The sequence below is a fragment of the Scyliorhinus torazame genome, chromosome 10 (assembly GCF_047496885.1).
Source record: "Scyliorhinus torazame isolate Kashiwa2021f chromosome 10, sScyTor2.1, whole genome shotgun sequence".
NCBI lineage: Eukaryota > Metazoa > Chordata > Chondrichthyes > Carcharhiniformes > Scyliorhinidae > Scyliorhinus > Scyliorhinus torazame.
Window position 1 is genome coordinate 6,884,755 of NC_092716.1, and position 25,229 is coordinate 6,909,983.

The following is a 25,229-nucleotide window of genomic DNA, read 5'->3' on the forward strand; positions in this document are numbered from 1 at the left end:
AGAAAAATGTGTCAGAAGAAGACGGAGGTCCATCTAGTTTGCCTTCCACCATCCTGGCAGTTGTATGATGCAGCAGCAATGGATTTATTGATTAGCAGCAGCCAATTTGTGTGCAGCAAGGTTTCACAGCATGTTTCAGATTTTCTTTGAGAGGCAAATGTTAGGCAGGACAATGTCCCAATCATCATCGAATAGCGCCATTGGATTTTTTTATATTCCCCTGAGAGGACAGGAAGGGCTTCCATTTGACGTCCCGTTCAAAAGACCGCACCTCTGACATTGCAGCAGTCCTTCAGCACTAGCACTGGAGTGTCGGCCTGGATTGTATCTTCAAGTCTCTCGAGTGGGTCTTGAACACACGTGTGTTGAGTGTGCTGCCCACTGAACTATGGTTGAAATGATTGGTCACTCGGCACGGGAGCAGTTCGTGTCGGACTGCTGCTAAAACAGCGATCAATTAACTCAGCAGTGACGTGGGATTGATGCTGAGCCGTTATAGTCCGTGAGGCTCAGCATTACATTGCCGCTATGTCATCAGTGAAATGGAATGTTACTGTTTAAAGGAAAGTTGTCAACAGTGGGCAGTCAGCTTGGATCTGTTAATATTTTCTAATTGTAAGATTTTTTTACACACTGTTTTCTTAGCTTTTCAGGGATGATATAAAGTACTTGCTCACAATGGACCAACTCTGGCGCAAAAGGAAAGCACCAGTCCCATTAGACTGGGTGGATGTTGAGAAATTTGGTACGTGTAATATTAGATCAATCTTGACTTTTTTAAAAAAATATATATATTTTATTCAAATTTTTTTGGCCAAACAAAACAATACCAAGGTTTTCCTTTTTACAACAGTAAAACAGTATAAATAACAGTGGCCGTTTTTAACAAATAAGTAAATAATATATAAACTAAATGACAACTGCCATATCAAAAATAATAACTCTCCAAAAATAAAATCAAACAATCCAATATACATAACCTAATACAAATATCTATACAAAAACACCCCTGAGGACCCGCCCGGGCCCTCTCCCCCCTGGGTTGCTGCTGTTACCTTCCCATTTCCTTTATCGTTCTGCGAGGTAGTCAATGAACGGTTGCCACTGCCTGGTGAACCCTTGAGCCGAACCCCTTAGTGCGAACTTTATCCGTTCTAGCTTTATAAACCCTGCCATGTCGTTTATCCAGGTCTCCACGCCCGGGAGTTTGGCTTCCTTCCACATAAGCAATATCCTTCGCCGGGCTACTAGGGCGCAAAGGCCAAGACACAGCCTCTTTCGCCTCCTGCACTCCCGGCTCTTCTGCAACCCCAAATATAGCCAACCCCCAGCCTGGCTCGACCCGGACCCCCACCACCTTCGAAAGCACCTTTGCCACCCCCACCCAGAACCCCTGTAGTGCCGGACATGACCAAAACATGTGGGTGTGGTTTGCTGGGCTTCTCGAGCATCTCCCACACCTATCCTCTACCCCGAAAAATTTACTGAGCCTTGCTCCAGTCATATGCGCCCTGTGTAAAACCTTGAATTGTATCAGGCTTAGCCTGGCGCACGAGGACGACGAGTTTACCCTACGTAGGGCATCAGCCCACAGCCCCTCCTCAATCTCTTCCCCCAGCTCTTCTTCCCATTTCCCCTTCAGCTCATCCATCATGATCTCCCCCTCGTCCCTCATTTCCCTGTATATATCCGACACCTTACCATCCCCCACCCATGTCCCTGAGATCACTCTATCTTGAATCTCCTGCGTCGGGAGTTGCGGGAATTCCCTCACCTGTTGCCTCGCAGGCCCTCAGTTGCATGTACCGAAATGCATTCCCTTGGGGCAACCCATATTTTTCCGTCAGCGCTCCCAGACTCGCAAACGTCCGGTCTACGAACAGATCTCTCAGTTGCACAACCCCAGCTCTCTGCCATGCTCCAAATCCCCCATCCATTCTCCCCGGGACAAACCTATGGTTATTTCTTATCGGAGACCGCACCGGGATCCCGTCCTTCCCCTATGTCGTCTCCACTGCCCCCAAATTTTTAGTGTTGCCACCACCACTGGACTTGTGGTGTATTTCTTCGGGGAGAACGGCAACGGCGCCGTCACCATTGCTTGTAGGCTGGTTCCTTTGCAGGACGCCATCTCCAATCTCTTCCACGCCGCTCCCTCCCCATCTCCCATCCACTTACACACCATTGAGATATTGGCGGCCCAGTAGTATTCACTTAGGCTCGGTAGTGCCAGCCCCCCCCCTATCCCTGCTACGCTGCAAAAACCCCCTCCTCACTCTCGGGGTCTTCCTGGCCCACACAAAACTCATGACACTTTTCTCAATTCTCTTGAAAAAAGCCTTCGTGACCATCACCGGAAGACACTGAAACACAAAAAGGAATCTCGGGACGACTACCATTTTGACCGCCTGCACCCTACCCACCAGTGACAGGGGCACCATGCCCCATCTCTTGAAATCCTCCTCATCTGTTCCACCAATCTTGTTAAATTAAGCCTATGTAAGGTTCCCCAACTCCTGGCTATCTGAATCCCTAAGTACCGGAAATCTCTTGTTACCTTCCTCAGCGGTAAGTCATCTATTCCCCTGCTCTGCTCCCCCGGATGCACCACAAACAACTCACTCTTCCCCATATTCAATTTATACCCCGAAAATTCCCCAAACTCCCTGAGTGTCTGCATTATCTCAGGCATCCCCTCCACTGGGTCCGCAACATGCAGCAATAAATCATCTGCATACAAGGATACCCGGTGCTCTTCTCCTCCCCTGAGTGAGTACTCCCCCTCCACTTCCTGGAGCCCCTCAGTGCTATAGCCAGGGGCTCAATCGCCAATGCAAACAGTAACGGAGACAGGGGACACCCCTGCCTCGTCCCTCTATGAAGACGGAAATAGTCAGACCTCTGTCTGTTCGTGAGCACGCTCGCCACCGGGGCCCTATACAGCAGCTGTACCCATCCGATATACCCTTCTCCAAAACCAAATCTCCTCAACACTTCCCACAGATAGTCCCACTCCACTCTGTCGAATGCTTTCTCGGCGTCCATCGCCACCATTATCTCCGCCTCCCCCTCTGGTGGGGGCATCATCATCACCCCTAGCAGCCTCCGTATGTTCGTGTTCAGCTGTCTCCCCTTAACGAACCCAGTTTGATCCTCGTGGACCACCCCCGGGACACAGTCCTCTATCCTCGTCGCCTTCACCTTAGCCAGGAGCTTAGCATCTACATTTAAAAGGGAAATGGGCCTGTAGGACCCACACTGCAGTGGGTCTTTTTCCTTCTTCAAAAGAAGCGATATCGTTGCCTCCGACATAGTCGGGGGCAGCTGCCCCCTTTCCCTGGCCTCATTAAAGGTTCTCGTCAAAAGCGGGGCCAGTAGGTCTATATACTTCCTATAAAATTCCACCGGGAATCCGTCCGGTCCCGGGGCCTTCCCCGCCTGCATGCTCCCAATCCCTTTTACCACCACCTCCATCTCAATCTGTGCTCCCAGTCCCGCCCTCTCCTGCTCCTCCACCTTAGGGAATTCCAGCTTATCCAGGAAATGCATCATCCCCTCTTTCCCTTCCGGGGACTGAGCCTTATATAACCTCTCATAGAATGCCTTGAACACCCCGTTCACTCTCTCCGCTCCCCGTTCCATCTCTCCCTCCTCATCTCTCACCCCACCTATCTCCCTCGCTGCTCCCCTCTTCCTCAATTGGTGGGCCAGTAGCCGACTCGCCTTCTCTCCATACTCATACTGTACACCCTGTGCCCTCCTCCACTGTGCCTCTGCCTTACCCGTGGTCAGCAGGTCAAATTCCACATGTAGCCTTTGTCTTTCCCTGTACAGTCCCTCCTCCGGTGCCTCCGCATATTGCCTGCCCACCCTCAAAAGTTCTTTCAGCAATCGCTCCCTTTCTTTGCCCTCTTGCTTCCCTTTATGTGCCCTGATAGATATCAGCTCCCCTCTAACCACTGCCTTCAACGCCTCCCAGACCACTCCCACCTGAACCTCTCCATTGTCATTAAGCTCCAAGCACCTTTTGATGCACCCCCTCACCCTTAAACATACCCCCTCATCCGCCAATAAGCCCATATCCATTCTCCAGAGTGGGTGCTGTTCTTTTTCCTCTCCTACCTCCAGGTCTACCCAATGTGGAGCGTGGTCCGAAATGGCTATGGCCGTATATTCCGTCCCTGTCACCTTCGGAATCCGTGCCCTTCCCAAGACAATAAAGTCTATCCGTGAGTATACTTTGTGAACATGGGAGTAAAATGAGAACTCCTTACTCCTAGGCCTAATAAATCTCCAGGGGTCTACCCCTCCTATCTGTTCCATGAAGTCCTTGAGTACCCTGGCCGCTGCCGGCCTCCTCCCGGTCCTGGACCTCGACCGGTCCAGCCCTGGATCAAGCACCGTATTGAAGTCTCCCCCCATTACCAACTTTCCCGCCTCCAGGTCCGGGATACGTCCCAACATACGCCTCATAAAATTTGCATCATCCCAGTTCGGGGCATATACGTTCACCAGAACCACCGCCTCCCCTTGCAATCTGCCACTCACCATCACATATCTACCCCCACTATCCGCCACTATGGTCTTTGCCTCAAACAGTACCCGTTTCCCCACTAAAATAGCCACCCCCCTGTTCTTCGCATCTAAACCTGAATGAAACACCTGCCCCACCCATCCTTTACGTAGTCTGACCTGGTCTATCAGTTTCAGATGCGTCTCCTGCAACATAACCACATCTGCCTTTAATTTCTTTAGGTGTGCGAGTACCCGTGCCCTTTTAATCGGCCCGTTCAGCCCTCTCACGTTCCACGTGATCAGCCGGGTTGGGGGCTCTTTAACCCCCCCCTTGTCGACTAGCCATCCCCTTTTTTAACCCAGCTCCTCACCCGGTTACCACGTATCCGTGTATCCCCCGACGATGCCCTCCCGCCTCGACCACCCCATCCCATAACAGCTCCCCCTTCTCCTTAGCAGCAGCAACCCAGTTAACCCCCCCCCCTCCGCTAGATCCCCCTCTAGCGTAGTTGCACCCCCCATGTTGCTCCCAGAAGTCAGCGAACTCTGGCTGACCTCGGCTTCCCCCCTTGTGCGAGGCCCCCTCCTTCCTGTGTCCCTGTTCCCGCCATAATTACCATAGCGCGGGAATAAAGCCGGCGTTTCCCACTCGGCCCCGCCCCTAATGGCCAGCGCCCACAGTTCCTCATACTTCTCTCTCTCCCCCCCCCCCCCCCCCCCCCCCCCCCCCCCCAACATGGGGAAGAGAGAAAAGTTACAGGATCGCAAAACTAACAAATTGAAACCCCCCCCCCTTTTTTTCTCGCCCCACATAATCACCCCACCACTTTGTCCCAAAAGTTCTTTCTCTTGCCAGACTATTCCAGCTTCTCGTCCACAATGAATGTCCACGCCTCTTCTGCCGTCTCAAAGTAGTGGTGCTTCCCTTGGTGTGTGACCCACAATCTCGCTGGTTGCAACATTCCAAACTGGATCTTCTTTTTGTGAAGCACCGCCTTAGCCCGATTAAAACTTGCCCTCCTTCTCGCCACCTCCGCACTCCAATCCTGGTATACGCGGATCACCGCGTTCTCCCACCTACAGCTCCGAGTTTTCTTCGCCCATCTGAGGACCGTCTCTCTGTCATTATAGCGGAGAAACCTCACCGCTATAGCTCGGGGTATTTCTCCAGCCTTCGGTCTTCGTGCCAAAACTCGATAAGCTCCCTCCACCTCCAAAGGGCCCGTCGGGGCCTCCGATCCCATTAGCGAGTGAAGCATCGTGCTCACATATGTCCTGACGTCCGCCCCTTCTGCGCCTTCGGGAAGACCCAGAACCCTTAGATTCGTCCTCCTCGAGCTATTCTCCAGTACTTCCAACCTTTCCACACACCGTTTGTGCTGTGCCTCGTGCGTCTCTGCCTTCACCACCAGGCCCTGTATTTCGTCTTCGTTTTCAGCAGCCTTTGCCTTCACGACCCGAAGCTCCAGCTCTTGGGTCCTCTGCTCCTCCTTTAGCCCTTCAATCGCCTGTAATATCGGGGCCAATAGCTCCTTCTTCAACTCCTTTTTCAGCTCTTCCACACAGCGTCGCAAGAACTCTTGTTGGTCCGGGCCCCATAACAAGCGGCCACCTTCCGACGCCATCTTGCTTTGAGCTTCCCTTCCTTGCCGCTGCTCCAGAGGATCCTCCGCAATCCGGCCGCTATCCTCTCTCTTATCCATGCGTGTCCGGGGGGATTCCCTTCTGGTTTACCGCACAGTGTTTTTGGCCGTTTAAATTGCCGTTGGGGCTCCTATCAAGAGCCCAAACGTCCGTTCCAACGGGAGCTGCCCAAACGTGCGACTTAGCTGGTCATCGCCGCACCCGGAAGTCCAATCTTGACTTTTAACTACTTGCCCCTCGCTTCACCTTTTCCCATCTCTAATGCACTGACTTTGTGTTGGATTATAGTTCCATGGGTGCTAAATGCTCTTTCATATCTTTCCTTCATGTGAGAACCCTGGCAGTAAGTGTTAATTGACCATATGGTGCAGTACATAGCAGCTGAGAGGATTTCTAAACTCGCACACGTCTGTCAGGGCTACTTAGCAAATTTACAACACAGGCCATAAAAGTGCTACCTTGCCTAATCCCACCTTCCAGCTCTTTATCCATAGCTCTGGAGATTACGGTACTTTCAGTGCATTTCCAACTATTGTTTAATGAGATGAGGGTTTGTGCCTCTGCCACCCTCACAGGCCCCGAGTTCTCGATCCCCACCACTCGGCGTGAGAATATTGATTTTCAACTTCCCTCTATTCCTTCTACCTTACTTTAGAGCTGTGCACCCTGTTTATTGCCCTGTCTGCTAAGGGGAAAAGGACCTTCCTATCCATGCTACCTAGGCCCCCTCATAATTTTATGCATCTCAATTAAATCTCCACTCTTCCTCCATCCTTCCAATGAAATCAACCGTGGCCTATCAAATCTTTATTTGTTACTGAAACTTTTAATCTCAAATCTCTGTACCTTCTACTGTGATCGCATCTTTCCTGTAATGTGGTGACAAGAATTCTACACTGTACTCTAGCTGTGGCCTGACTAGAGCTTTAGCCCAGGATCACCCCCTCGCTTGCCGCACCTAGTTATTCATTGCAAGAGGAATATTTATAAAAAAATAGAAAGACAGTTGCACAAGGTGGTTGGTGAGACCACATCGAGAGTACTGTGCACAGTTTTCATCTCTTTATTTAAGAAAGACTTAATTGCATTAAATTCAGAGAAGGCTCACTCAACTGATTGCTGGGATGGGGGGAATTATCTTATTAGCAATGCTTGGACAGGTTGGGACTGTTGAGAGTTCAGAAAATTGAGGTGATCTTATTGAAACATAAGATCCTGAGGGGATTTGACAGGGTGGTTGCTGAATGGATAGAGACTAGAACTCAGGGACTCAGTGTAAAAATAAGGGGTCTCCAATTTAAGACCGAGATGAGGAGAATGTTTTATGAGATTCCGAAGTCCGAGGAATTCTCTTCGCCAGGAAGCAGTGGAGGTATATTTTTTATGGCAGAGGTAGTCAGTCTTTTTTTTTTTCAAATGCATTTTATTCAAACTTGTATCAAAGTAGGTTACAGCAAATAAACACCCCAGGAAACATTCTTGGGTCAACTATACAGTTTGTACAGATTTTCCTCCTTTTTCACACACCCCCCACCCCCACCCCCCTCCCCCCATCCCACCCCCTGCGACGAACAGCTCCTTAAACATGGTCATAAACAACCCCCACCTTTTCTCGAACTCCCCTGCCGAGCCCCTTAACTCATACTTTATCTTCTCTAACCGCAGGAAGTCGTACAGGTCACCCAACCATGCTGCTACCCCCGGTGGCGATGCCGACCGCCACTCCAGCAAAATTTGTCGCCGTGCAATCAGAGAGGTGAAGGCCATGATATCGGCCTTCCTCCTCTCCATGAACCCCAAATATCGCCACTAAAGGGTCCGGTCCACTCCCTCCTCCAATATCCTGGCTATAACCACAAACACCCACGCCCAGAATCTTCCCAATTTTTCACAACCTCAAAACATGTGCGCATGATTCGCTGGCCCCCGCCCACACCTCTCACACTCATCTGCTACCCCCTGAAAGAACCCACTCATTCTCGCCCGAGTCATATGCACCCTGTGCATCACCCTACATTGTATCAGGCTCATCATTGCACAAGAGGAGGTCCCGTTTACCCTACACAGTGCCTCACTCCATACTCCCCAATTGATCTCCATTCCCAACTCCGCTTCTCGTTTCTCCTTGATCTTCACCACCTGCTCGCCTCCCTGCTCCTCCAACCACTTCTATATATTCCCAATTCTTCCCTCCCCTTCCACATCTGGAAGCAGCAGTCGCTCCAGCAGGGTGTATCCCGGCAATCTAGGGAACCCCTTCCAGACCTTTTGTGCAAAGTCCCTAACCTGTAGATACCTGAACTCACTCCCCCTCGGCAGCTCTACCCTCTCCCTTTGCTCCTCCAGACTGGCGAACACTTCCTCCAAATACAAATCCCTCGCCTTGACCAGCCCCACTTCCCTCCACCTCCTGTATACACTATCCATTCCCCCCCCCCCCGGCTCAAACCCATGATTCTCGCACAGCAGCGTTAGCACCGACATCCCTTCCACCCTAAAATGCCTCCACTGATTCCATATCTTCACCGTGGACTGCACCACTGGGCTCCCTGAATACCTACTCGGAGCCATTGGCAATGCTGCCGTCACCATAGCCCTCAAACTAGACCCCTTACAAGATTCCTCCTCCATCCTAACCCACTCTACCCTTTCTCCTTCCCACCCCCGCCACACCTTGTCCACATTCGCCACCCAATAATAATGAAGCAAATTTGGCAATGCCAACCATCCCTTCTGCCACTGAGGCAGTCAGAGTCTTGATTAACAAGTGAGTCAAAGGATATTGGGGGGTTAGTCAGGAATGTGGCGTTGAAGCCATGACCTTACTGAATGGTGAAGCTGGCTTAAGGGCCAACTGGCCTTTGCCTGCTCCTAATTTGTATATGTGTGTTCATATAGCACATTGTCTCCATTCTCACTGGAATGTGATGTAATTTATGCCAAGGTGCTGACACGGTGGCACAGTGGTTAGCACCGCTGCCTCATGGCACCAGGAAACCGGGTTCAGTTCTTGCCTTGGTGACTGTGTGGAGGTTACACTTCCTCCCCGTGTCTGCGTGGATTTCCTCCGGGTGCCCCAGTTTCCTCCCACGGTTCAAAGATGTGCAGGTTAGGTGGGATCACGGGGATAGGGTGGGGGTCACGGGGATAGGGTGGGGGTGTGGGGTCACGGGGATAGGGTGGGGGTGTGGGGTCACGGGGATAGGGTGGGGGTGTGGGGCCACGGGGATAGGGTGGGGGTGTGGGGCCACGGGATAGGGTGGGAGTGTGGGGCCACGGGGATAGGGTGGGGGTGTGGGGCCACGGGGATAGGGTGGGAGTGTGGGGCCACGGGGATAGGGTGGGGGTGTGGGGCCACGGGGATAGGGTGGGAGTGTGGGGCCATGGGGATAGGGTGAGGGGCCACGGGGATAGGGTGGGAGTGTGGGGCCACGGGGATAGGGTGGGGGTGCGGGGCCATGGGGATAGGGTGGGAGTGTGGGGCCATGGGGATAGGGTGGGGGGCCACGGGGATAGGGTGGGAGTGTGGGGCCACGGGGATAGGGTGGGGGTGTGGGGCCACGGGGATAGGGTGGGAGTGTGGGGCCACGGGGATAGGGTGGGGGTGTGGGGCCACGGGGATAGGGTGGGAGTGTGGGGCCATGGGGATAGGGTGAGGGGCCACGGGGATAGGGTGGGAGTGTGGGGCCACGGGGATAGGGTGGGGGTGCGGGGCCATGGGGATAGGGTGGGAGTGTGGGGCCATGGGGATAGGGTGGGGGGCCACGGGGATAGGGTGGGAGTGTGGGGCCACGGGGATAGGGTGGGGGTGTGGGGCCACGGGGATAGGGTGGGTGTATGGGGTCACGGGGATCGGGTGGGGGAGGGGTGGGCCTGGGTAGGTGCTCTTTCAGAAGGTTAGTGCAGGCACAGTGGGCCGAATGGCCTCCTTCTGCACTGTTGGGATTCCACGGTAACGATTCTGCACTGTCCGGATTCCACGGTAACGATTCTGCACTGTCTGGATTCCACGGTAACGATTCTGCACTGTCCGGATTCCACGGTAACGATTCTGCACTGTCCGGATTCCACGGTAACGATTCTGCACTGTCCGGATTCCACGGTAACGATTCTGCACTGTCGGGATTCCACGGTAACGATTCTGCACTGTCCGGATTCCACGGTAACGATTCTGCTCTGTAGGGATCCCACGGTAATGATTCTGCACTGTCCGGATTCCACGGTAACGATTCTGCACTGTCCGGATTCCACGGTAACGATTCTGCACTGTCCGGATTCCACGGTAACGATTCTGCACTGTCGGGATTCCACGGTAACGATTCTGCACTGTCCGGATTCCACGGTAACGATTCTGCACTGTCGGGATTCCACGGTAACGATTCTGCACTGTCCGGATTCCACGGTAACGATTCTGCACTGTCCGGATTCCACGGTAACGATTCTGCACTGTCCGGATTCCTCGGTAACGATTCTGCACTGTCCGGATTCCACGGTAACGATTCTGCACTGTCCAGATTCCTCGGTAACGATTCTGCACTGTCCGGATTCCACGGTAACGATTCTGCACTGTCCGGATTCCTCGGTAACGATTCTGCACTGTCTGGATTCCACGGTAACGGTTCTGCACTGTCCTGATTCCTCGGTAACGATTCTGCACTGTCCGGATTCCACGGTAACGGTTCTACACTGTCGAGATTCCACAGTAACGGTTTTGCCTGGTTCGCAGCTTCACACTGTAACAGAATGATGACAGTTGAAACCTCAATGGTAGTGACTCCAAATTAGCTACAATTACACAAATCTTTTGGTGCTTCTTAAACCGTATCCACCTGCACTGGCACAATCACCCATTTTGGAGAATACATAATAGTAGTGATTTCAGTATTAAGCTATTTTCCTGTAATTTTATCCACTATCTGCACCGTGGAGTGGCCTTTAACATTAAGACTAAATGGGCAATGCTTTTACTCTACCCTGCAGCCATTGTTAACATGTTGTTCTTGGTGTTTAGAGACCTGCTCGTCGCTGCAGCAAACGGGGACTTCTCAGGCCGGCCTAAAGGACCAGCAGATCCTGGACGTGAAGAGTTACGCACACTTATTTTCACAAAGTGTTGATCACCTCAAAGCTCGCCTGGCTGAGAAGGGGGATGGAGGAGAGCTGGTCTGGGACAAGGTCAGATTGAGCATTGTTTATTTCATTTTTTTAAAGTCAGTATTATTTCAACTACACTCAGGAATTGGAATTAATTAGAAGGGACATTGAATTGGAATACCGATTTCACCATTGGGACCCGAGTTAACATTCAAGCCAAAGAAATGCGTGCATTTATATAACACATCTCATGTTCACAGAACCTCCTGAAGCGCTTTACAGTCAGCTGTTGTAATGCAGGAAATGTGGCTACAAATTTATGTATCGCAAGCTCCCAGAAACAGCAAAGTGATAACTAAATATCTGTTTGACAGAGAGATAAATATTTACACGGACACCTGGGAGAACTCCTTCTTCCAATTGTGTGGAGATGCTGGCGTTGGACTGGGGTGAACACAGTAAGAAGTCTTGCAACATCAGGTTTGTTTCAAATCACTAGCTTTCGGAGCACTGCTCCTTCCTCAGGTGAGTGAAGAAGTGTGTTCCAGAAACATGTATATAGACAAAATCAAAGATGCAAGACAATGCTTTGAATGCGAGCATTTGCCGGTAATTAAGTCTTTACAGATCCAGAGAGGGGGTAACCCCAGGTTAAAGAGGTGTGAATTGTCTCAAGCCAGGTCAGTTGGTAGGATTTCACAAGACAAGGCCAGATGGTGGGGGGTGAATGTAATGCAACATAAATCCCAGGTCCCGGTTGAGGCCGCACTCGTGTGCGGAACTTGGCTATAAGTTTCTGCTCGGCGATTTTGCATTGTCGCGTGTCCTGAAGGCCGCCTTGGAGATTGCTTACCCAGAGATCAGAGGCTGAATGCCCTTGACTGCTTCTAGCACTGTCTTGCATCTTTGACTTTGTCTATATACATGTTTCTGGAACCTACCTCTTCATTCACCTGAGGAAGGAGCAGTGCTCCGAAAGCTAGTGATTTGAAACAAACCTGTTGGACTTTAACCTGGTGTTATATGACTTCTTACTGTGCTCTTCCAATTGTGCCGCAGGACTGTTTACAGCCACCAGCGAGGACACATGGTCTCAGTTTAGCATATCATCGGAAAGACAGTGCTCAGGTAGAACCACTGAGATTGTCACCCTAGTTGATAGGGGTACAAGCTTTCTCTAGTGTAAGGGTGTTTTGTGAAACAAGTTGAGGGACATTTAAATGTCCCACACTAACTCTGGTGAAATTGCGGTTGTACGTTCAAACTGGGTGCATGGGGTAATGGGGTAAGCATCCTTGTCACTCCCTGTGGCTCCAGGTCAGCGATTATTCAGGAGCCCTCGGGTGATGGAGAAGGTGTTTTGAAGTCACACTGAGCAGGGAGGGAACTTTGCAACTTTATCCATTGACAGCAGATGTTTATAATTTATTCTTTGCATCTGGGTGGCACTCTGGGCTTGGCAGTGGAAGGAACTTGCTTTGAGAATGAATCACATTAATCAACCAGAGAGTGCGACTGGGCTCTGCTGGAAGGGGCCAGGGTGATGGTGTCGCCTTCGTTCACAAGCTACCATGATGAGAATGCTGACCTCTGGAATTGTGGCAAGAAATGTAATTTTTGCAGGAAAGGAGGACACCAGTCCGCCACCGAGTGATCTAACTCTGCCTCCCAAGACCTCCAGGCAGTGAAGAGCTGGCCCCGGAGAAGGCACAACAGGATGCCGCCATCGGTACAAGACGTGTGCACCAGTAAATAGTTCCCCCAACTCCAACAACACCAGAGGTGCCAACCACAACAAAAAAAGGAAACCAGTCTCTTCCAGGATTCAAGATCTGCCTTTGTAGGAGACCAGCAAGGATTCCATAATCGAGAAGTAACAAAAGTCCAAAAGAAAAACAAGACTAATAGTTTTAACGGGGCATTTTATCACCCACAATGAGGACGTATACGGGCAAACACCTCTGTGCTCATATCAGACACCCTTGTTTGGATAAAAGGCAATGCCACAAAAACGGATTTAATCACAAGGGAGTAGAGTTCAGGCTTATTGATGAATGGCAGGATAATATAACCATCCACACAGCGTGGAAAGGCCCAAACCATGACCGGATTGTCGAGCAGCATCCAGGATCCATCCAGAGTTTTACCATGCACCTCCGCCATGTTGTTGGCCCGAAGCCCCGTGGAAGAATAATCTAGACCCCGGAGCATGACAAAGACCCGTCGTGTCCGGCCGGCCGACTCCAACCTTTCTTGACAAACATCGGGGACAAGACCAGTGGCTGGAGTCCATGAGCGACCCCAGGCCTCAACAAATGTGACCCATTGAATTCGAAACGCCCAACCTTCAAATAGAGATTGTGAAACCACAGCAGCCAGTTCCCACATTCGACCGGGAATTCATCCCCAGCTCCCATTGGGAGACTGGGCGCAGGGATGCTCCTTATCCGGCCACATTTCCCCGAATTAACCAAGATGTTCAACATACCATGCAGCAAGATTTCCATGGACTGAAGATGAGCTCCCACCAAAGAAACTGCCCTCAACTGATGGGACCCTCTTCTCCGCTTCACCCATTCTCTTTAGGATATCTCTCTGTTCATCAGTGTGAGCACCAATCACAGAATCCCTTCAGTGCAGGAGGAGGCCATTCGCCGAACGAGCACCCTACCTCGGCCCAATCCCCCGCCCTATCCCCCATAACCCTACCTAACCTTTAGTCACGAAGGAGCAATTTAGCATGGCCAATCCACTTAACCTGCACATCATTGGACTGTGGGAGGAAACCGGAGCACCCGGAGGAAACCCACACAGACGTGGGGAGAAAGTGCAGACTCCGCACAGAAGGTGACCCAAAGTCGGAATCAAACCCTGGTCCCAGCCGCTGTGAGGCAGCAGCGCTAACCACTTTGCCACCGTGCCACTCTAATCTGCGGCAGAAAACCAAGACATTTGTCTACAACTGCAGTCACAATGGTAGTATTATCTCTACGCCAACAGCTTTCTGAAGTGTAGGCCTGTTCACCAGCGAAATCATCACTGCAAACTGGGCCCCACCCCAGTCACCTCTGACTGCCCAATCAAACAGGGATTTTCTTGACTCCACTCTGCTCCCCATCGCCAAAATTTACCCAGAATCTTCCAGGGGCATAGATTATCAGGATCAAATAATTGAGTTGTGCACCAGGATAAAAAATAGGATTAAAAGATGAGTAGTGCCAGAGGTCGCGGAACCGCAGCTTCCCGCATGCCGACATCACGTGGCGCCCCCAGATGGTAAAGTTTAAGAGGAAGTTCAAGAATGGAGTGAGAGGCAGAGCAGGGATAGAGACTGAATTCTTTGCCAGTACTGGTGGGGTGGAGGCCTAGGCGCACAAGACACTGAAGTCAGAAGAACACATCTGTGGAGGCTGTCGGGCAAAGCTTCCAAAACTTTTTTCCAATGGGCAGCTGTTTCAACACGTGGAACTTATCGTGATGCCAGCAAAACCAAAACGGCGATAAAGCAGCAAATTCACATTTCGTATATACTTAAAATTCAATATTACAGGCCAAAATAAAATACATCCAGGGTGGCACGTGGCACAGTGATTAGCCCTGCTGCCTACGGCGCTGAGGATCCGGGGTCGAATCCCGGCCCCAGGTCACTGTCCGTGTGGAGTTTGCACATTCTCCCCGTGTCTGCGTGGGTCTCACCCCCACAACCCAAAGATGTGCTGGGGAGGTGGATTGGCCACGCTAAACTGTCTCACCCCCACAATGCAAAGATGTGCTGGGTAGGTGGATTGGCCACGCTAAATTGTCTCACCCCCACAACGCAAAGATGTGCTGGGTAGGTGGATTGGCCACGCTAAATTGCCCCTTCATTGGAAAAAAATAAATATTCTAAATTTATTAAAAAATTAAATAAAATACATCCTAGAAATATGAACATTTGGCTTTTTGAAGTACTTTGTGAAAATGTTATTTAGTGTGTTCTTGAAGGTTTCAGCCAAGCACTCGATATTCTCTGGTGACAAAAATCTTACGCATTCAACCCCCCTTCTTCCCAACCCCCTCTCCCCTACCCCCGCACCCCCAGGAGAAGCAGAGCTGCCAGGCCTGGGGGGGGTAAGGAAACTGCAACAGGCAGACAGGAGCAGAAAAATATTGAAGTTTGAGGCTGCTCTGACCTTCCCGGCTCAGTCTCCCAGCGTTTACCGCACTCGGGACACAGTCGGTCTCTGCCTGCGCCAAGGCAGCACACAAACATCCCACACCTGCTTGCTACTCGCTACCAGAAGTATTGACTGCTTTGAGCTTGCCCTGGGGGGGGGTTTGCTAATTCAGTTTGGAGTTTGGGGGGCGGGGGCGTGCACGGCTTCAGATTGAATTTCAGTTTTTACAAATTGTCAGTTTGGAGTTGGGTGTTCGCTTCTTGACTCAGCGGAGAGAGTTCTTCACAGTGGAAGCAGTGCTGCTGATGGGTGATTTAGGGGTGCTACCACACAGGAGGAGAGCAGCTTGCTGGTAGTTCTGACAAAGTTTTTTGAAAAGAACGCAATCAGGAGCCAGGATGACTGTTGCAAGGTGATAAAAGTGATAGACCCGTGTAAGATATTTTCACAGTAACTTCATTGCAGTGTTAATGTTAGCCTACTTGTGACAATAATAAAGATTATTATTGAGATATTTGTGTTTTATATAAATTTAGAGTGCCCAATTATTCTTTTCCCCAAATAATGGGCAATTTAGCGAGGCCAATCCACCTAACCACATCTTTTTGAGTTGTGGGGGTGAGACCCACACAGACACGGGAAGAATGTGCAAACTCCATACGGACAGTGACCCGGGGTCCGGATCGAACCCGGGTCCTCGGCGCCATGAGGCAGCAGTGTTAACCACCGCGCTGCCCTTGGTAAAATATTTGTGGCGGCAATTTGCATTTACGTAACCGGTTCCATGTAGCAAAAAGTTTCAAGACAATTCACAGGAGCGTCTTTAAACGAAATTTGACATCAAGGTACATAATGCATTATTAGCTTTTACCAAAAGCTTGGTAAAATAATTACTTTTACAGAGCATCTAAAAGGAGGGGATAGGTGGACAGGTTTAGGGAAAGAATTTCCGAACTTGTTAACTTTGGACTCATGCAGTTGAAGGCATGGCCACCAGAGGTGCAGCGATGAGATTTGGGGATGCTCAGGGTAGAATTGTTAGAGCTCAGAAATGAGGATTATTGGGTTGGTGAAGATTGCAGAAATAGGAAGGAATGAGGCCATGGAGGGATTTGAATATATGGATGAGAATTTTGAAATTGAGAGAGTGCCAGCTCCTGAGCAAATATCATGGAGTAATTAATAAGCAGGAGGAGGCCATTTGCCCATCAGGTCCATGCTAGCTCTCTGTGCCGCAATCCCGTCCGTCCCATTCCCCCGCTTTACCCCGTATCACTGCAAGTTTATTTCTTTTAACTCCAAGACAGCGAGTTTCAGGTCATTACCACTTGTTGTTTGGAAAAGTTCTTCCTCACAATCCCCTTGTCTCTTTCCCAAAACCTTAAACCTGTGTCGTGTCTCTCTCTCTCTCTCTCTCTCTCTCTGAAAACAATGGAAACAGCTTTTCTTTATTTACCTTATCTAAACCTGCCAGAATCGCCTACAGTTCGATCAAATCTCTCCTCGATCTCCTTCAATCCCAGGAGAACCACTCCAGCTTCTCCAGACTAGAGTCCCTCAGAATTCCTAGTGCAGAAGGAGGCCTTTCGGCCCATCAAGTCTGCACCGACCGTCTAAAGGAGCACCCTACCTAGACCCACTCTCCCACCCTATCATCATAACCCTGCCAAACCTATACATCTTTGGACTGGGAGAAAACCGGAGCACCTGGAGGAAACCCACAGACATGGAGAGAATGCAAACTCCACATAGTCACCCAAGGCTGGAATCAAACCTGGATCCCTGGCACTGTGAGGCAGCAGTGCTAACCATTTCTGGGACCATTCTCCTTTGCACCCTCTCAAGGACCTTCACATCTTCCTAAAGTGTGGCAACCAGAACTGGACACAATTTTCAGAGCTTTATAAATGGCCGGCATAACCTCTCTGCTTTTGTACTTGGTGCTTCTGTTTATGAAGCCCAAACTGCACTCTCTCAGTATATCCTGTCACCTTCAGAGCTGGATGCACGTCATGTCCCTCTGTCCCTGCACATTCTGTACAAATGATAATTAAGTCTATATTGCTTCGATCTGTCTCTTCTGTCAAAATCCATCACCTCACACTTCTCTGTAATGAATTCCGTCTGCCCATTCTCCTGGCCTCCATGATTTGTTGTGGTCTGTGATAATCACCCACACTATTTGTCACTCCTCCAAGTTTATCATTGGCAAATGTTGACATTTATTCTGCGTTCCAATATCCAAGCAATTTGCATATATCAAAAAAGCAGTGGCCCCCCAGCACTGACCCGTAGGGAACACCATTGCCCACCATCCCCCATCCTGTCTGAAAAATAACCATTTACCACAACTTGTTGTTTTCTGCCCTTGAACAATTTTTGCATCTAGGTTTACACTGACCCTCATTCCATTAGCCATAGTCTGTTAGTCAGCCTTTGATGTTGTACTTTGTTAGCTGGTTTATTCAAGCATTTATGTAGACAGCATACATTGCATTGCCTTCATGATCCCTCACTGTTACTTCAACAAAACATTCCATTTGATTAGTCAAGCACGATCTGCCTTTTACAAATCCGCACTGGCTCTCCTTAATTAACTCGAATCTCTCCCAAGTGCCTGCTGATTTTTTTAAACCCCATTATTGTTTCTAAAACCTTCCCCACCATTGATCAGGGGCGAAGAGTGAGCAGGACTTTGATGTGATTTAGAATGCGGGCAGTCGGGTTTTGGATGAGCTCGGGCTTACAGGTGGTGCAAGGTAGAGTCCAGTCCGGGGAGCATCAGAATAGTGGTGCGTAAAGGTGAAAAATAGGCATGGAGGAGGGACAGTGTTGCACCTACATTTATTTCACATGCTCACACACGATTCCCTCTCCCAAGGATGGTGATTCTGTGGAATTCACTACCCCAGAGTGCGGTGGATTCCGGGACGTTGAGTACATTTCAGGAGCAGATTTTTAATTAATGGGGGTTGAAGGATTACGGAGAACGGGCAGCAAAGTGGAGTTGAGGCTGAGAGGAAATCAGCCAGGATTGTATTGAGCGGTTCAAGGGGCCGAATGGCCTACTCCTCGTTTCTACAATGGGAAGATTCCTTCAGATAATGTGCAATTTAATTTGTTTCCCTCATTGACTGTTCGCAGGATGACATCCCCGCCATGAATTTTGTGACTGCAGCTTCCAACCTGCGGATGCACATCTTCAGCATGAATATGAAGAGCAAGTTCGATGTGAAATGTAAGGTTTGCATGTTTAAGTTTTATTGAAGAGATGCCCAGGCAAGGCCCGTTGAATCAGACTCTGTGTTGCTCATACGCTTTTGTCCTCCAGAAGTCACTAGCCAGGATCACTGGCTGACATTTCTCTCCCTTGCTGAAATTTATTGTTGCAGCTGTTACCCTGTTCTCGAGTCCTCCAGCAAAGGAGCCCTGGCTGTGAGTGACACACACTCAGCAAAGACCAGCAATTGAACCTGGCACTGGTCTTAGGTGCTTAAATACCATAACTGTGACACTGTGAAATTTGTTGTAATCTTTAATCCTTTGGGATTGACCGATGTTTAGTCATTCTGCAGCTCTCCGACCCATTTCCACGCTGCCTGAAAGCTTGTATGGAACACAGAACTTAAGGAGTGAGCAGAGTGTAAGTACAGTGGCGTTAGTGTGGATGGCCCTTCCAGCAGATAGTCCTGATGAATCAACTCGAGTTTCTATAAATACGAGCAAAATACTATGGATGCTGGAATTCTGAAACAAAAACAGAAAATGCTGGAAACACGCAGCAGGTTTGACAGCATCTGAGAAGAGAAAAACAGAGTTAATATTTCAGGTCAAGGACATTTAAGCAGAAACCATTTATATCATGCCTCTTGTGTCCTCGATCATCCCAAAACACTTTACAGCTAGTTAATTATGTTTGTTTTATAAATCTAGAATACCCAATTCCTTTTTTCCAATTAAGGAGCAATTTATCATTGCCAATTCACCTACCCTGCACATCTTTGTGTTGTGGGGGCGAAACCCACGCAAGCATGGGGGGAATGTGCAAACTCCACACGGGCAATGACCCAGAGCCGGGATCGAACCTGGGACCTCGTCTCCGTGAGGCAGCAGGGCTAATACACTGTGGCACCGTGCTGCCCTCAGTTAATTATTTTTAACTGTTTTAAAAATAAACACTGAATTATTATCATTCACAACAAATATACAATTCAGCTGTTTTAGTGATATGTTAGTTTAAGTATTTATCAGGCTCCATTCGTGAAATGAAATGAAATGAAAATCGCTTATTGTCACAAGTTGGCTTCAAATGAAGTTACTGTGAAAAGCCCCGAGTCGCCACATCCCGGCGCCTGTTCGGGGAGGCTGTTACGGGAATCGAACCGTGCTGCTGGCCTGCCTTGGTCTGCTTTCAAAGCCAGCGATATAGCCCTGTGCTAAACAGCCCCTATTGATATTTAGTTGGGTTAGCACTAAGAGGTATTGGATCGTGGAATCTTTGGCAATGGAATTATGTTGTGCCTCTTCTGGCTCTTTGGAAGGACTGTTAAATTAGTACCCAATTGAAATTGGCTTTCGTAGCTCGGGTTTGTTAGTCAGTCCCATCTCCCCCTCCTCTCTGTCTGCAGAGTCACCCCGTACGGTAATGGGCTTTGGGTGAGGACAGGATAGGGCTCAGCCACACTCAAAACATTTCTCTCCGCCTACAGCCACGCCAAACTGGGTAACGCTTGCCTGAAGCAGTAGTTTGTCAGTTCAAGCCCTATTCCCAGAAGGTTCAGCACAGAATTCAGACTGAGTGTCTCAGTGCAGTACCCAGGAGCTGTCACAGGTGTCGGCATTTAGATAAGGCTGCCTTTGGGTAAATTATTCCATGGCAGTGTTCAGAGGAGAGCAGGGTCCCTGACGACTTGTTCAGTAGTTCAATGTTTATCCTACAAGCAACATCTGAATTAGATTAATTGCTCTTTATCACATTGCTTGTGATCTAATATTGTCTGCTGTATTTCCCACAATGCAACAGCGAATAAACTTCAAAAGTATTTCACTGATTGTAAACTGCTTTGGGATTTCCTGCTGGCCAGGAAAGTCGCTATAGAAATGCAAGTTTGTCTTCTTGCATTCACACATGAAAAACAGCTGCTTGGTCAATTGTTTGTGGTCCAGTTTGTAGTCTCTACCTTGCAGCGCTGCCAGCTAGCACGGATTTCCCAGATTTCATACGGAAAATCTGCTTGAATACGGCAATATGATTTCTCGAGTTGAAATATGAAATCCACTGCAGCCCTTGCATAAATCCCGCACGCCGTAGTTGAGAGTAATTTAAGCGAGAGGGTTTTTTTTTTTACGGGGGAGAAAATAATTATTAAGTGGGAGCTCCCTGTAAAGGGCTGGCGTGGGGGGGGGGGGGGTGGGGTGCGAAGGGACAGAAAGAGGGGCTGATTGACAAGTGAATGCATTCCTCACTGAACGTTTTGCTATTCAGCGCTCACTGTAGCGACTGGTTTCCTTGACGACTGCTGCTGCTGGAAGATGGAGGGCCCTGCGCGCACTCATCCCCCCCCCCACACTATAGACCATGCATGTGATCCTTTGCGCGGTCTCTCATCGAGGTGCCAGTGCACCCTTTTATATATATTTTTATTAAGGCATTTATAAATTTTTAGCAACAATTTTCAAGAGGAAAAAAACAAAGTAAATAACACCCACCCAACCACACCCAGCCAATGTGCAGTACAACCCCTTATTGGGATTTTAAAAATCACATCGAGGGTTGACTACACAATCACACGTGTAGACTACGTCATCAAAACCTGTACAGCATTGGAAATTGTAAGGTGTGATGTGATGCAATTTTAAAATGTTTGCAGGTTGTTCGGGAGGTGTTCCATTGTGCTCTCTGGGATTCAGGAATCTGTCCTTAATCATTTAAAAACACATAAATGGGTAATTTAATCCCTGCTGCATTGTCCCCTGTGCAGTATTATAGAAATTTGCAGTATTATAGAAATTTTCATTATTAGATTTACTGAATGTTTGAAACTTAATTTGAAAACATCCACTCGTGATGATGCACATTTTAACATAGATTACATAGAATTTACAGTGCAGAAGGAGGCCATTCGGCCCATCGAGACTGCACCGACTCTTGGAAAGAGCACCCTGTCCAAGGTCAACACCTCCACCCGATCCCCATACCCCAGTAACCCCACCCAACACGAAGGGCAATTTTGAACACTCAGGGCAACTTATCATGGCCAATCCACCTAACCTGCACATCTTTGGACTGTGGGAGGAAACCGGACACCCGGAGGAAACCCACGCACACGGGGAGGATGTGCAAACCACACAGACAGTGACCCAAGCCGGAATCGAACCTGGGACCCTGGAGCTGTGAAGCAGTTGTGCTATCCACAATGCTACCGTGCTGCCCCACATCTATGCAACAGCGTTAGATTTGCATTTTCCATTCGTGTTTTAGAGTTGTGAAATCAAGGCGTAAAACTGTACTTCAGAATGATGGGCATTTTTTCTTTGAAACGAAAATACTGATTTTGCTGCCAAAATACTGATTTTTGTTTTGTATCTGAATGCTGATTTCTGTTGGAAAAGGCTGGCCTTGGGTGGGACAGAGAGGGAGGAAGTACAAATACTTCAATACCACGGAGTGTCAGCAGGTGGTAGTGGTGGGCAGAATAAGCAAATCACTCTTCACGGAAACACTGCCGAGATTGGCAGCGTACAACCCTTCATTCCACTGATTCACTGCAGTGGCTCTCATTGTAGGTGGCCAGCTGCAGCGTGCCAGGGTGTTAGTGAAGGAAAAGTAAAGTCGCCATTGTCCCAGATGACCACAGGAGACTTTCCTCTTGGAGGGGGAGAGCTGAATGGCAGCGATTGAACCCGAGATCACCACACGTCAGGCGAGGGACAAAGGACCTCAGCCGGTACGGGAATTGAACCCACACTGCTCGCCTCGCTCTGCGTCACAAACCAGCTGTCACTGAGCTAAACAGGCCCCTATCCTGGGAGTTAATGCCCGGTATGGAGAGACCATGTAAACAGGAGCTGGGTGCTGCAGGTGGCCTTGGCGATCTCGATTAGGGTGTGGGGAGAATCGAACTGGGCTCCAGTGAGCCCTGCGGAGAAGTGTGTGTGAGGACGGGTCCAGGCTCCGTTAGAAAACCCTCCACAATTGGCTGGGCTGCTGGTACTTGGGCGGCACGGCAGCACAGTGGTTAGCACAGCTGCCTCGCAGCTCCAGGGACCCGGGTTCAATTCCGGCCTCGGGTGACTGTGTGGAGCCTGCACGTTCTCCCCGTGTGTGCGTGGGTTTCCTCCGGGTGCTCCGGTTTCCTCCCACAGTCCAAAGATGTGCAGGTTAGGTGGATTGGCTGCGCTAAATTGCCCTTCGTGTCCAAAAGGGTAGGTGGGGTTACGGGGATAAGGTGGAGGTGTGGGCTAGGATACGCTGCTCTTTCCTAGGGCCAGTGCAGACTCGATGTGCCGAATGGCCTCCTTCTGCACTGTAAATTCTATGATTGTACTCCGTGTCAATGAAAAGTATTGGAGGACTCGTGTTCACAGTTGAAATCCAGCAGAGAGAACAGCCTCGGGAGAAAACAGCTGAGGCAGGGAGTAACAAGTGAAGCCTTGGACATTAAACAATCCAGGGTGTTGCATTGATGCATTGACCAAATCTTTTTGTCTTCTAGGGTTGTTGGGCTGCACACAAAGTTTTCAACATTTCAATTAATTTGTATATCTCCTCCGCAGCCATGGCAGGGAACATCATTCCAGCGATTGCCACCACAAATGCAGTGATTGCCGGCTTGATTGTGTTGGAAGGGCTGAAGATTCTCTCCGGGAATCTGGAGCAGTGCAGGACAGTAAGTCCCTGGGACAAATCATGAACTGTGGGAGAAAGAGGGGGGAGAAAGCCAACCCAATAGCTCCAGTCAATCGGGGCACTGCCCTGTGAATTTGGGCTCCTAGATCTTTGTTCTCCGTAACTGGTGAGTGAGAGAGGCTGATGTTGACACATAGTCAACTGTGCTGTGTGTGTTCTCATAATTGTCTGCTTGAGCCTGTCAGCTGCTGTCTCAATTTCGAATGCTGATATTGATTCAGGGGTGGGCTAGGTTTCTCAAACAAGGCTGTGGTTCAAGCCCCCCTCCAGGATTTTACAGGATCTAGATTGGCACTCCAGTGCAGTGCTGAAGACAATACTGCATTAATGACATTAAAACAAGCCTCTATTTACCTGCCCAGCAGTTATGCCTTCAAGATGCCATGACGCTATTTGAAGGGTTCTCCATGCCTTGATCACAAATTTCCAAACCAAGGTTAACTCGTCGTGTGTCTCATGGTGGAATCTTGCTGTAGCTTAGTGGTTGCTGTGCTAGCCCGTGTTAAAATTAATTTCCAGGATGGGTGTTGCTGACCAGGCCAATGCTTCTTGCTGCCATTCAGTTGTGCAGAATTTGATGCAGTTGAGTGCCTTGCTGGGCTTATACTGAGGACAGTTCAGAGTCAGCCTGTTACTGCACTGAATAAATAAATGTAGATAAATGTTCTGAGATGTCTGCAGCTGGGGGCAGTATAATATTGCGACTTTTTTTTGGTGTTACATCGACCCATCAGATAGTCCCATGTCCCGCGATTGGGCCACGATGCACAAGTGGAATTTAGCCAGCTGGTGGAGGGGGTAACAGGGAATTTGAAGAGGTGCGATGCCCTCCTGCTGTCCCCGGGGCAAAGAACAAATACTCATTTCAGAGTGTAGGTGAACTCCAAAAAGTGGGAGGGAGCCCTGATTCTTTGGCCTTGTACCACTCAGCAGGGTTGGGTAAGGAAATAAATATTTACTGATAGAAATTAATTTCAATCTCTGAAAGATGGCTTCTGAATTTTCCAGTTTAGTATAACACGAAAGAAGGCTTGTTCCATTTGAGCATGTTTTAACCATTGGTTCTTTTTTGTGTGTTTAGATCTTTTTGAACAAGCAGCCCAACCCTCGGAAAAAATTGTTGGTTCCGTGTACCCTGGATCCCCCAAATCCCAGCTGCTATGTGTGCTCCATCAAGCCTGAAGTCACAGTCAAACTCAACACTCAGAAAGTCTCCATCCAAGTCTTGCAGGACCGGGTAAAACAATGTGTTTTATGAAATGGTAGTGTTCTCGGTTCAACCTCCTTCTGCTCCTTCATCAATTACCTCCCTTCCATCATAAGATCATAGATCATAGAATTTACAGTGCAGACGGAGTCCATTTGGCCCATTGAGTCTGCACCAGTCCTTGGAAAGAGCATCCTACCCAAGCCCACACCTCCATCCTAACCCCATACACCACCTACCCTTCTTTGGACACTAAGGGGCAATTTGGCATGGCCAATTCACCTAACCTGCACAGCTTTGGACTGTGGGAGGAAACCGGAGCACCCGGAGTAAACCCACGCAGGCACGGGGAGAACGTGCAGACTCCGCACAGACAGTGACCCAAGCCGGGAATCGAACCTGGGACCCTGGAACTGTGAAGCAACTGTTCTAACCACTGTGCTACCGTGCCGCAGTCAGAAGTGGGGATGTTCACATATGACTGCACAATGTTCAGCACCATTCCTGACTCCTCAGAGACTGAAGCAGTCCATATACAAATGCAGCAAGGTCTGGATAATATCCAGGTTTGAGCTGACAAATGACAAGCGCCAGACAATAATCATCTCCAACAAGAGACATTCTAACCATTGTCCTTTGACATTCAATGGCATTGCATCACTGAATCCCCCACTATCAACATCCTGAGGGATACCATTAGATC

At 49.4% G+C, this 25,229-nt stretch overlaps 1 protein-coding gene across 1 annotated transcript in view; it reads left to right on the forward strand.

Annotated features, from left to right (window-relative positions):
* uba2 (ubiquitin-like modifier activating enzyme 2) overlaps positions 1 to 25,229 on the forward strand; it is an 88,823-nt gene that overhangs the window by 21,525 nt on the left and 42,069 nt on the right. Inside the window, exons 9-13 of the mRNA XM_072517781.1 lie at positions 646 to 745; positions 11,171 to 11,334; positions 18,555 to 18,648; positions 23,187 to 23,299; positions 24,401 to 24,556. Of these exons, the coding sequence (XP_072373882.1) occupies positions 646 to 745; positions 11,171 to 11,334; positions 18,555 to 18,648; positions 23,187 to 23,299; positions 24,401 to 24,556 (627 nt within the window). The remainder of the gene's footprint in view (positions 1 to 645; positions 746 to 11,170; positions 11,335 to 18,554; positions 18,649 to 23,186; positions 23,300 to 24,400; positions 24,557 to 25,229) is intronic.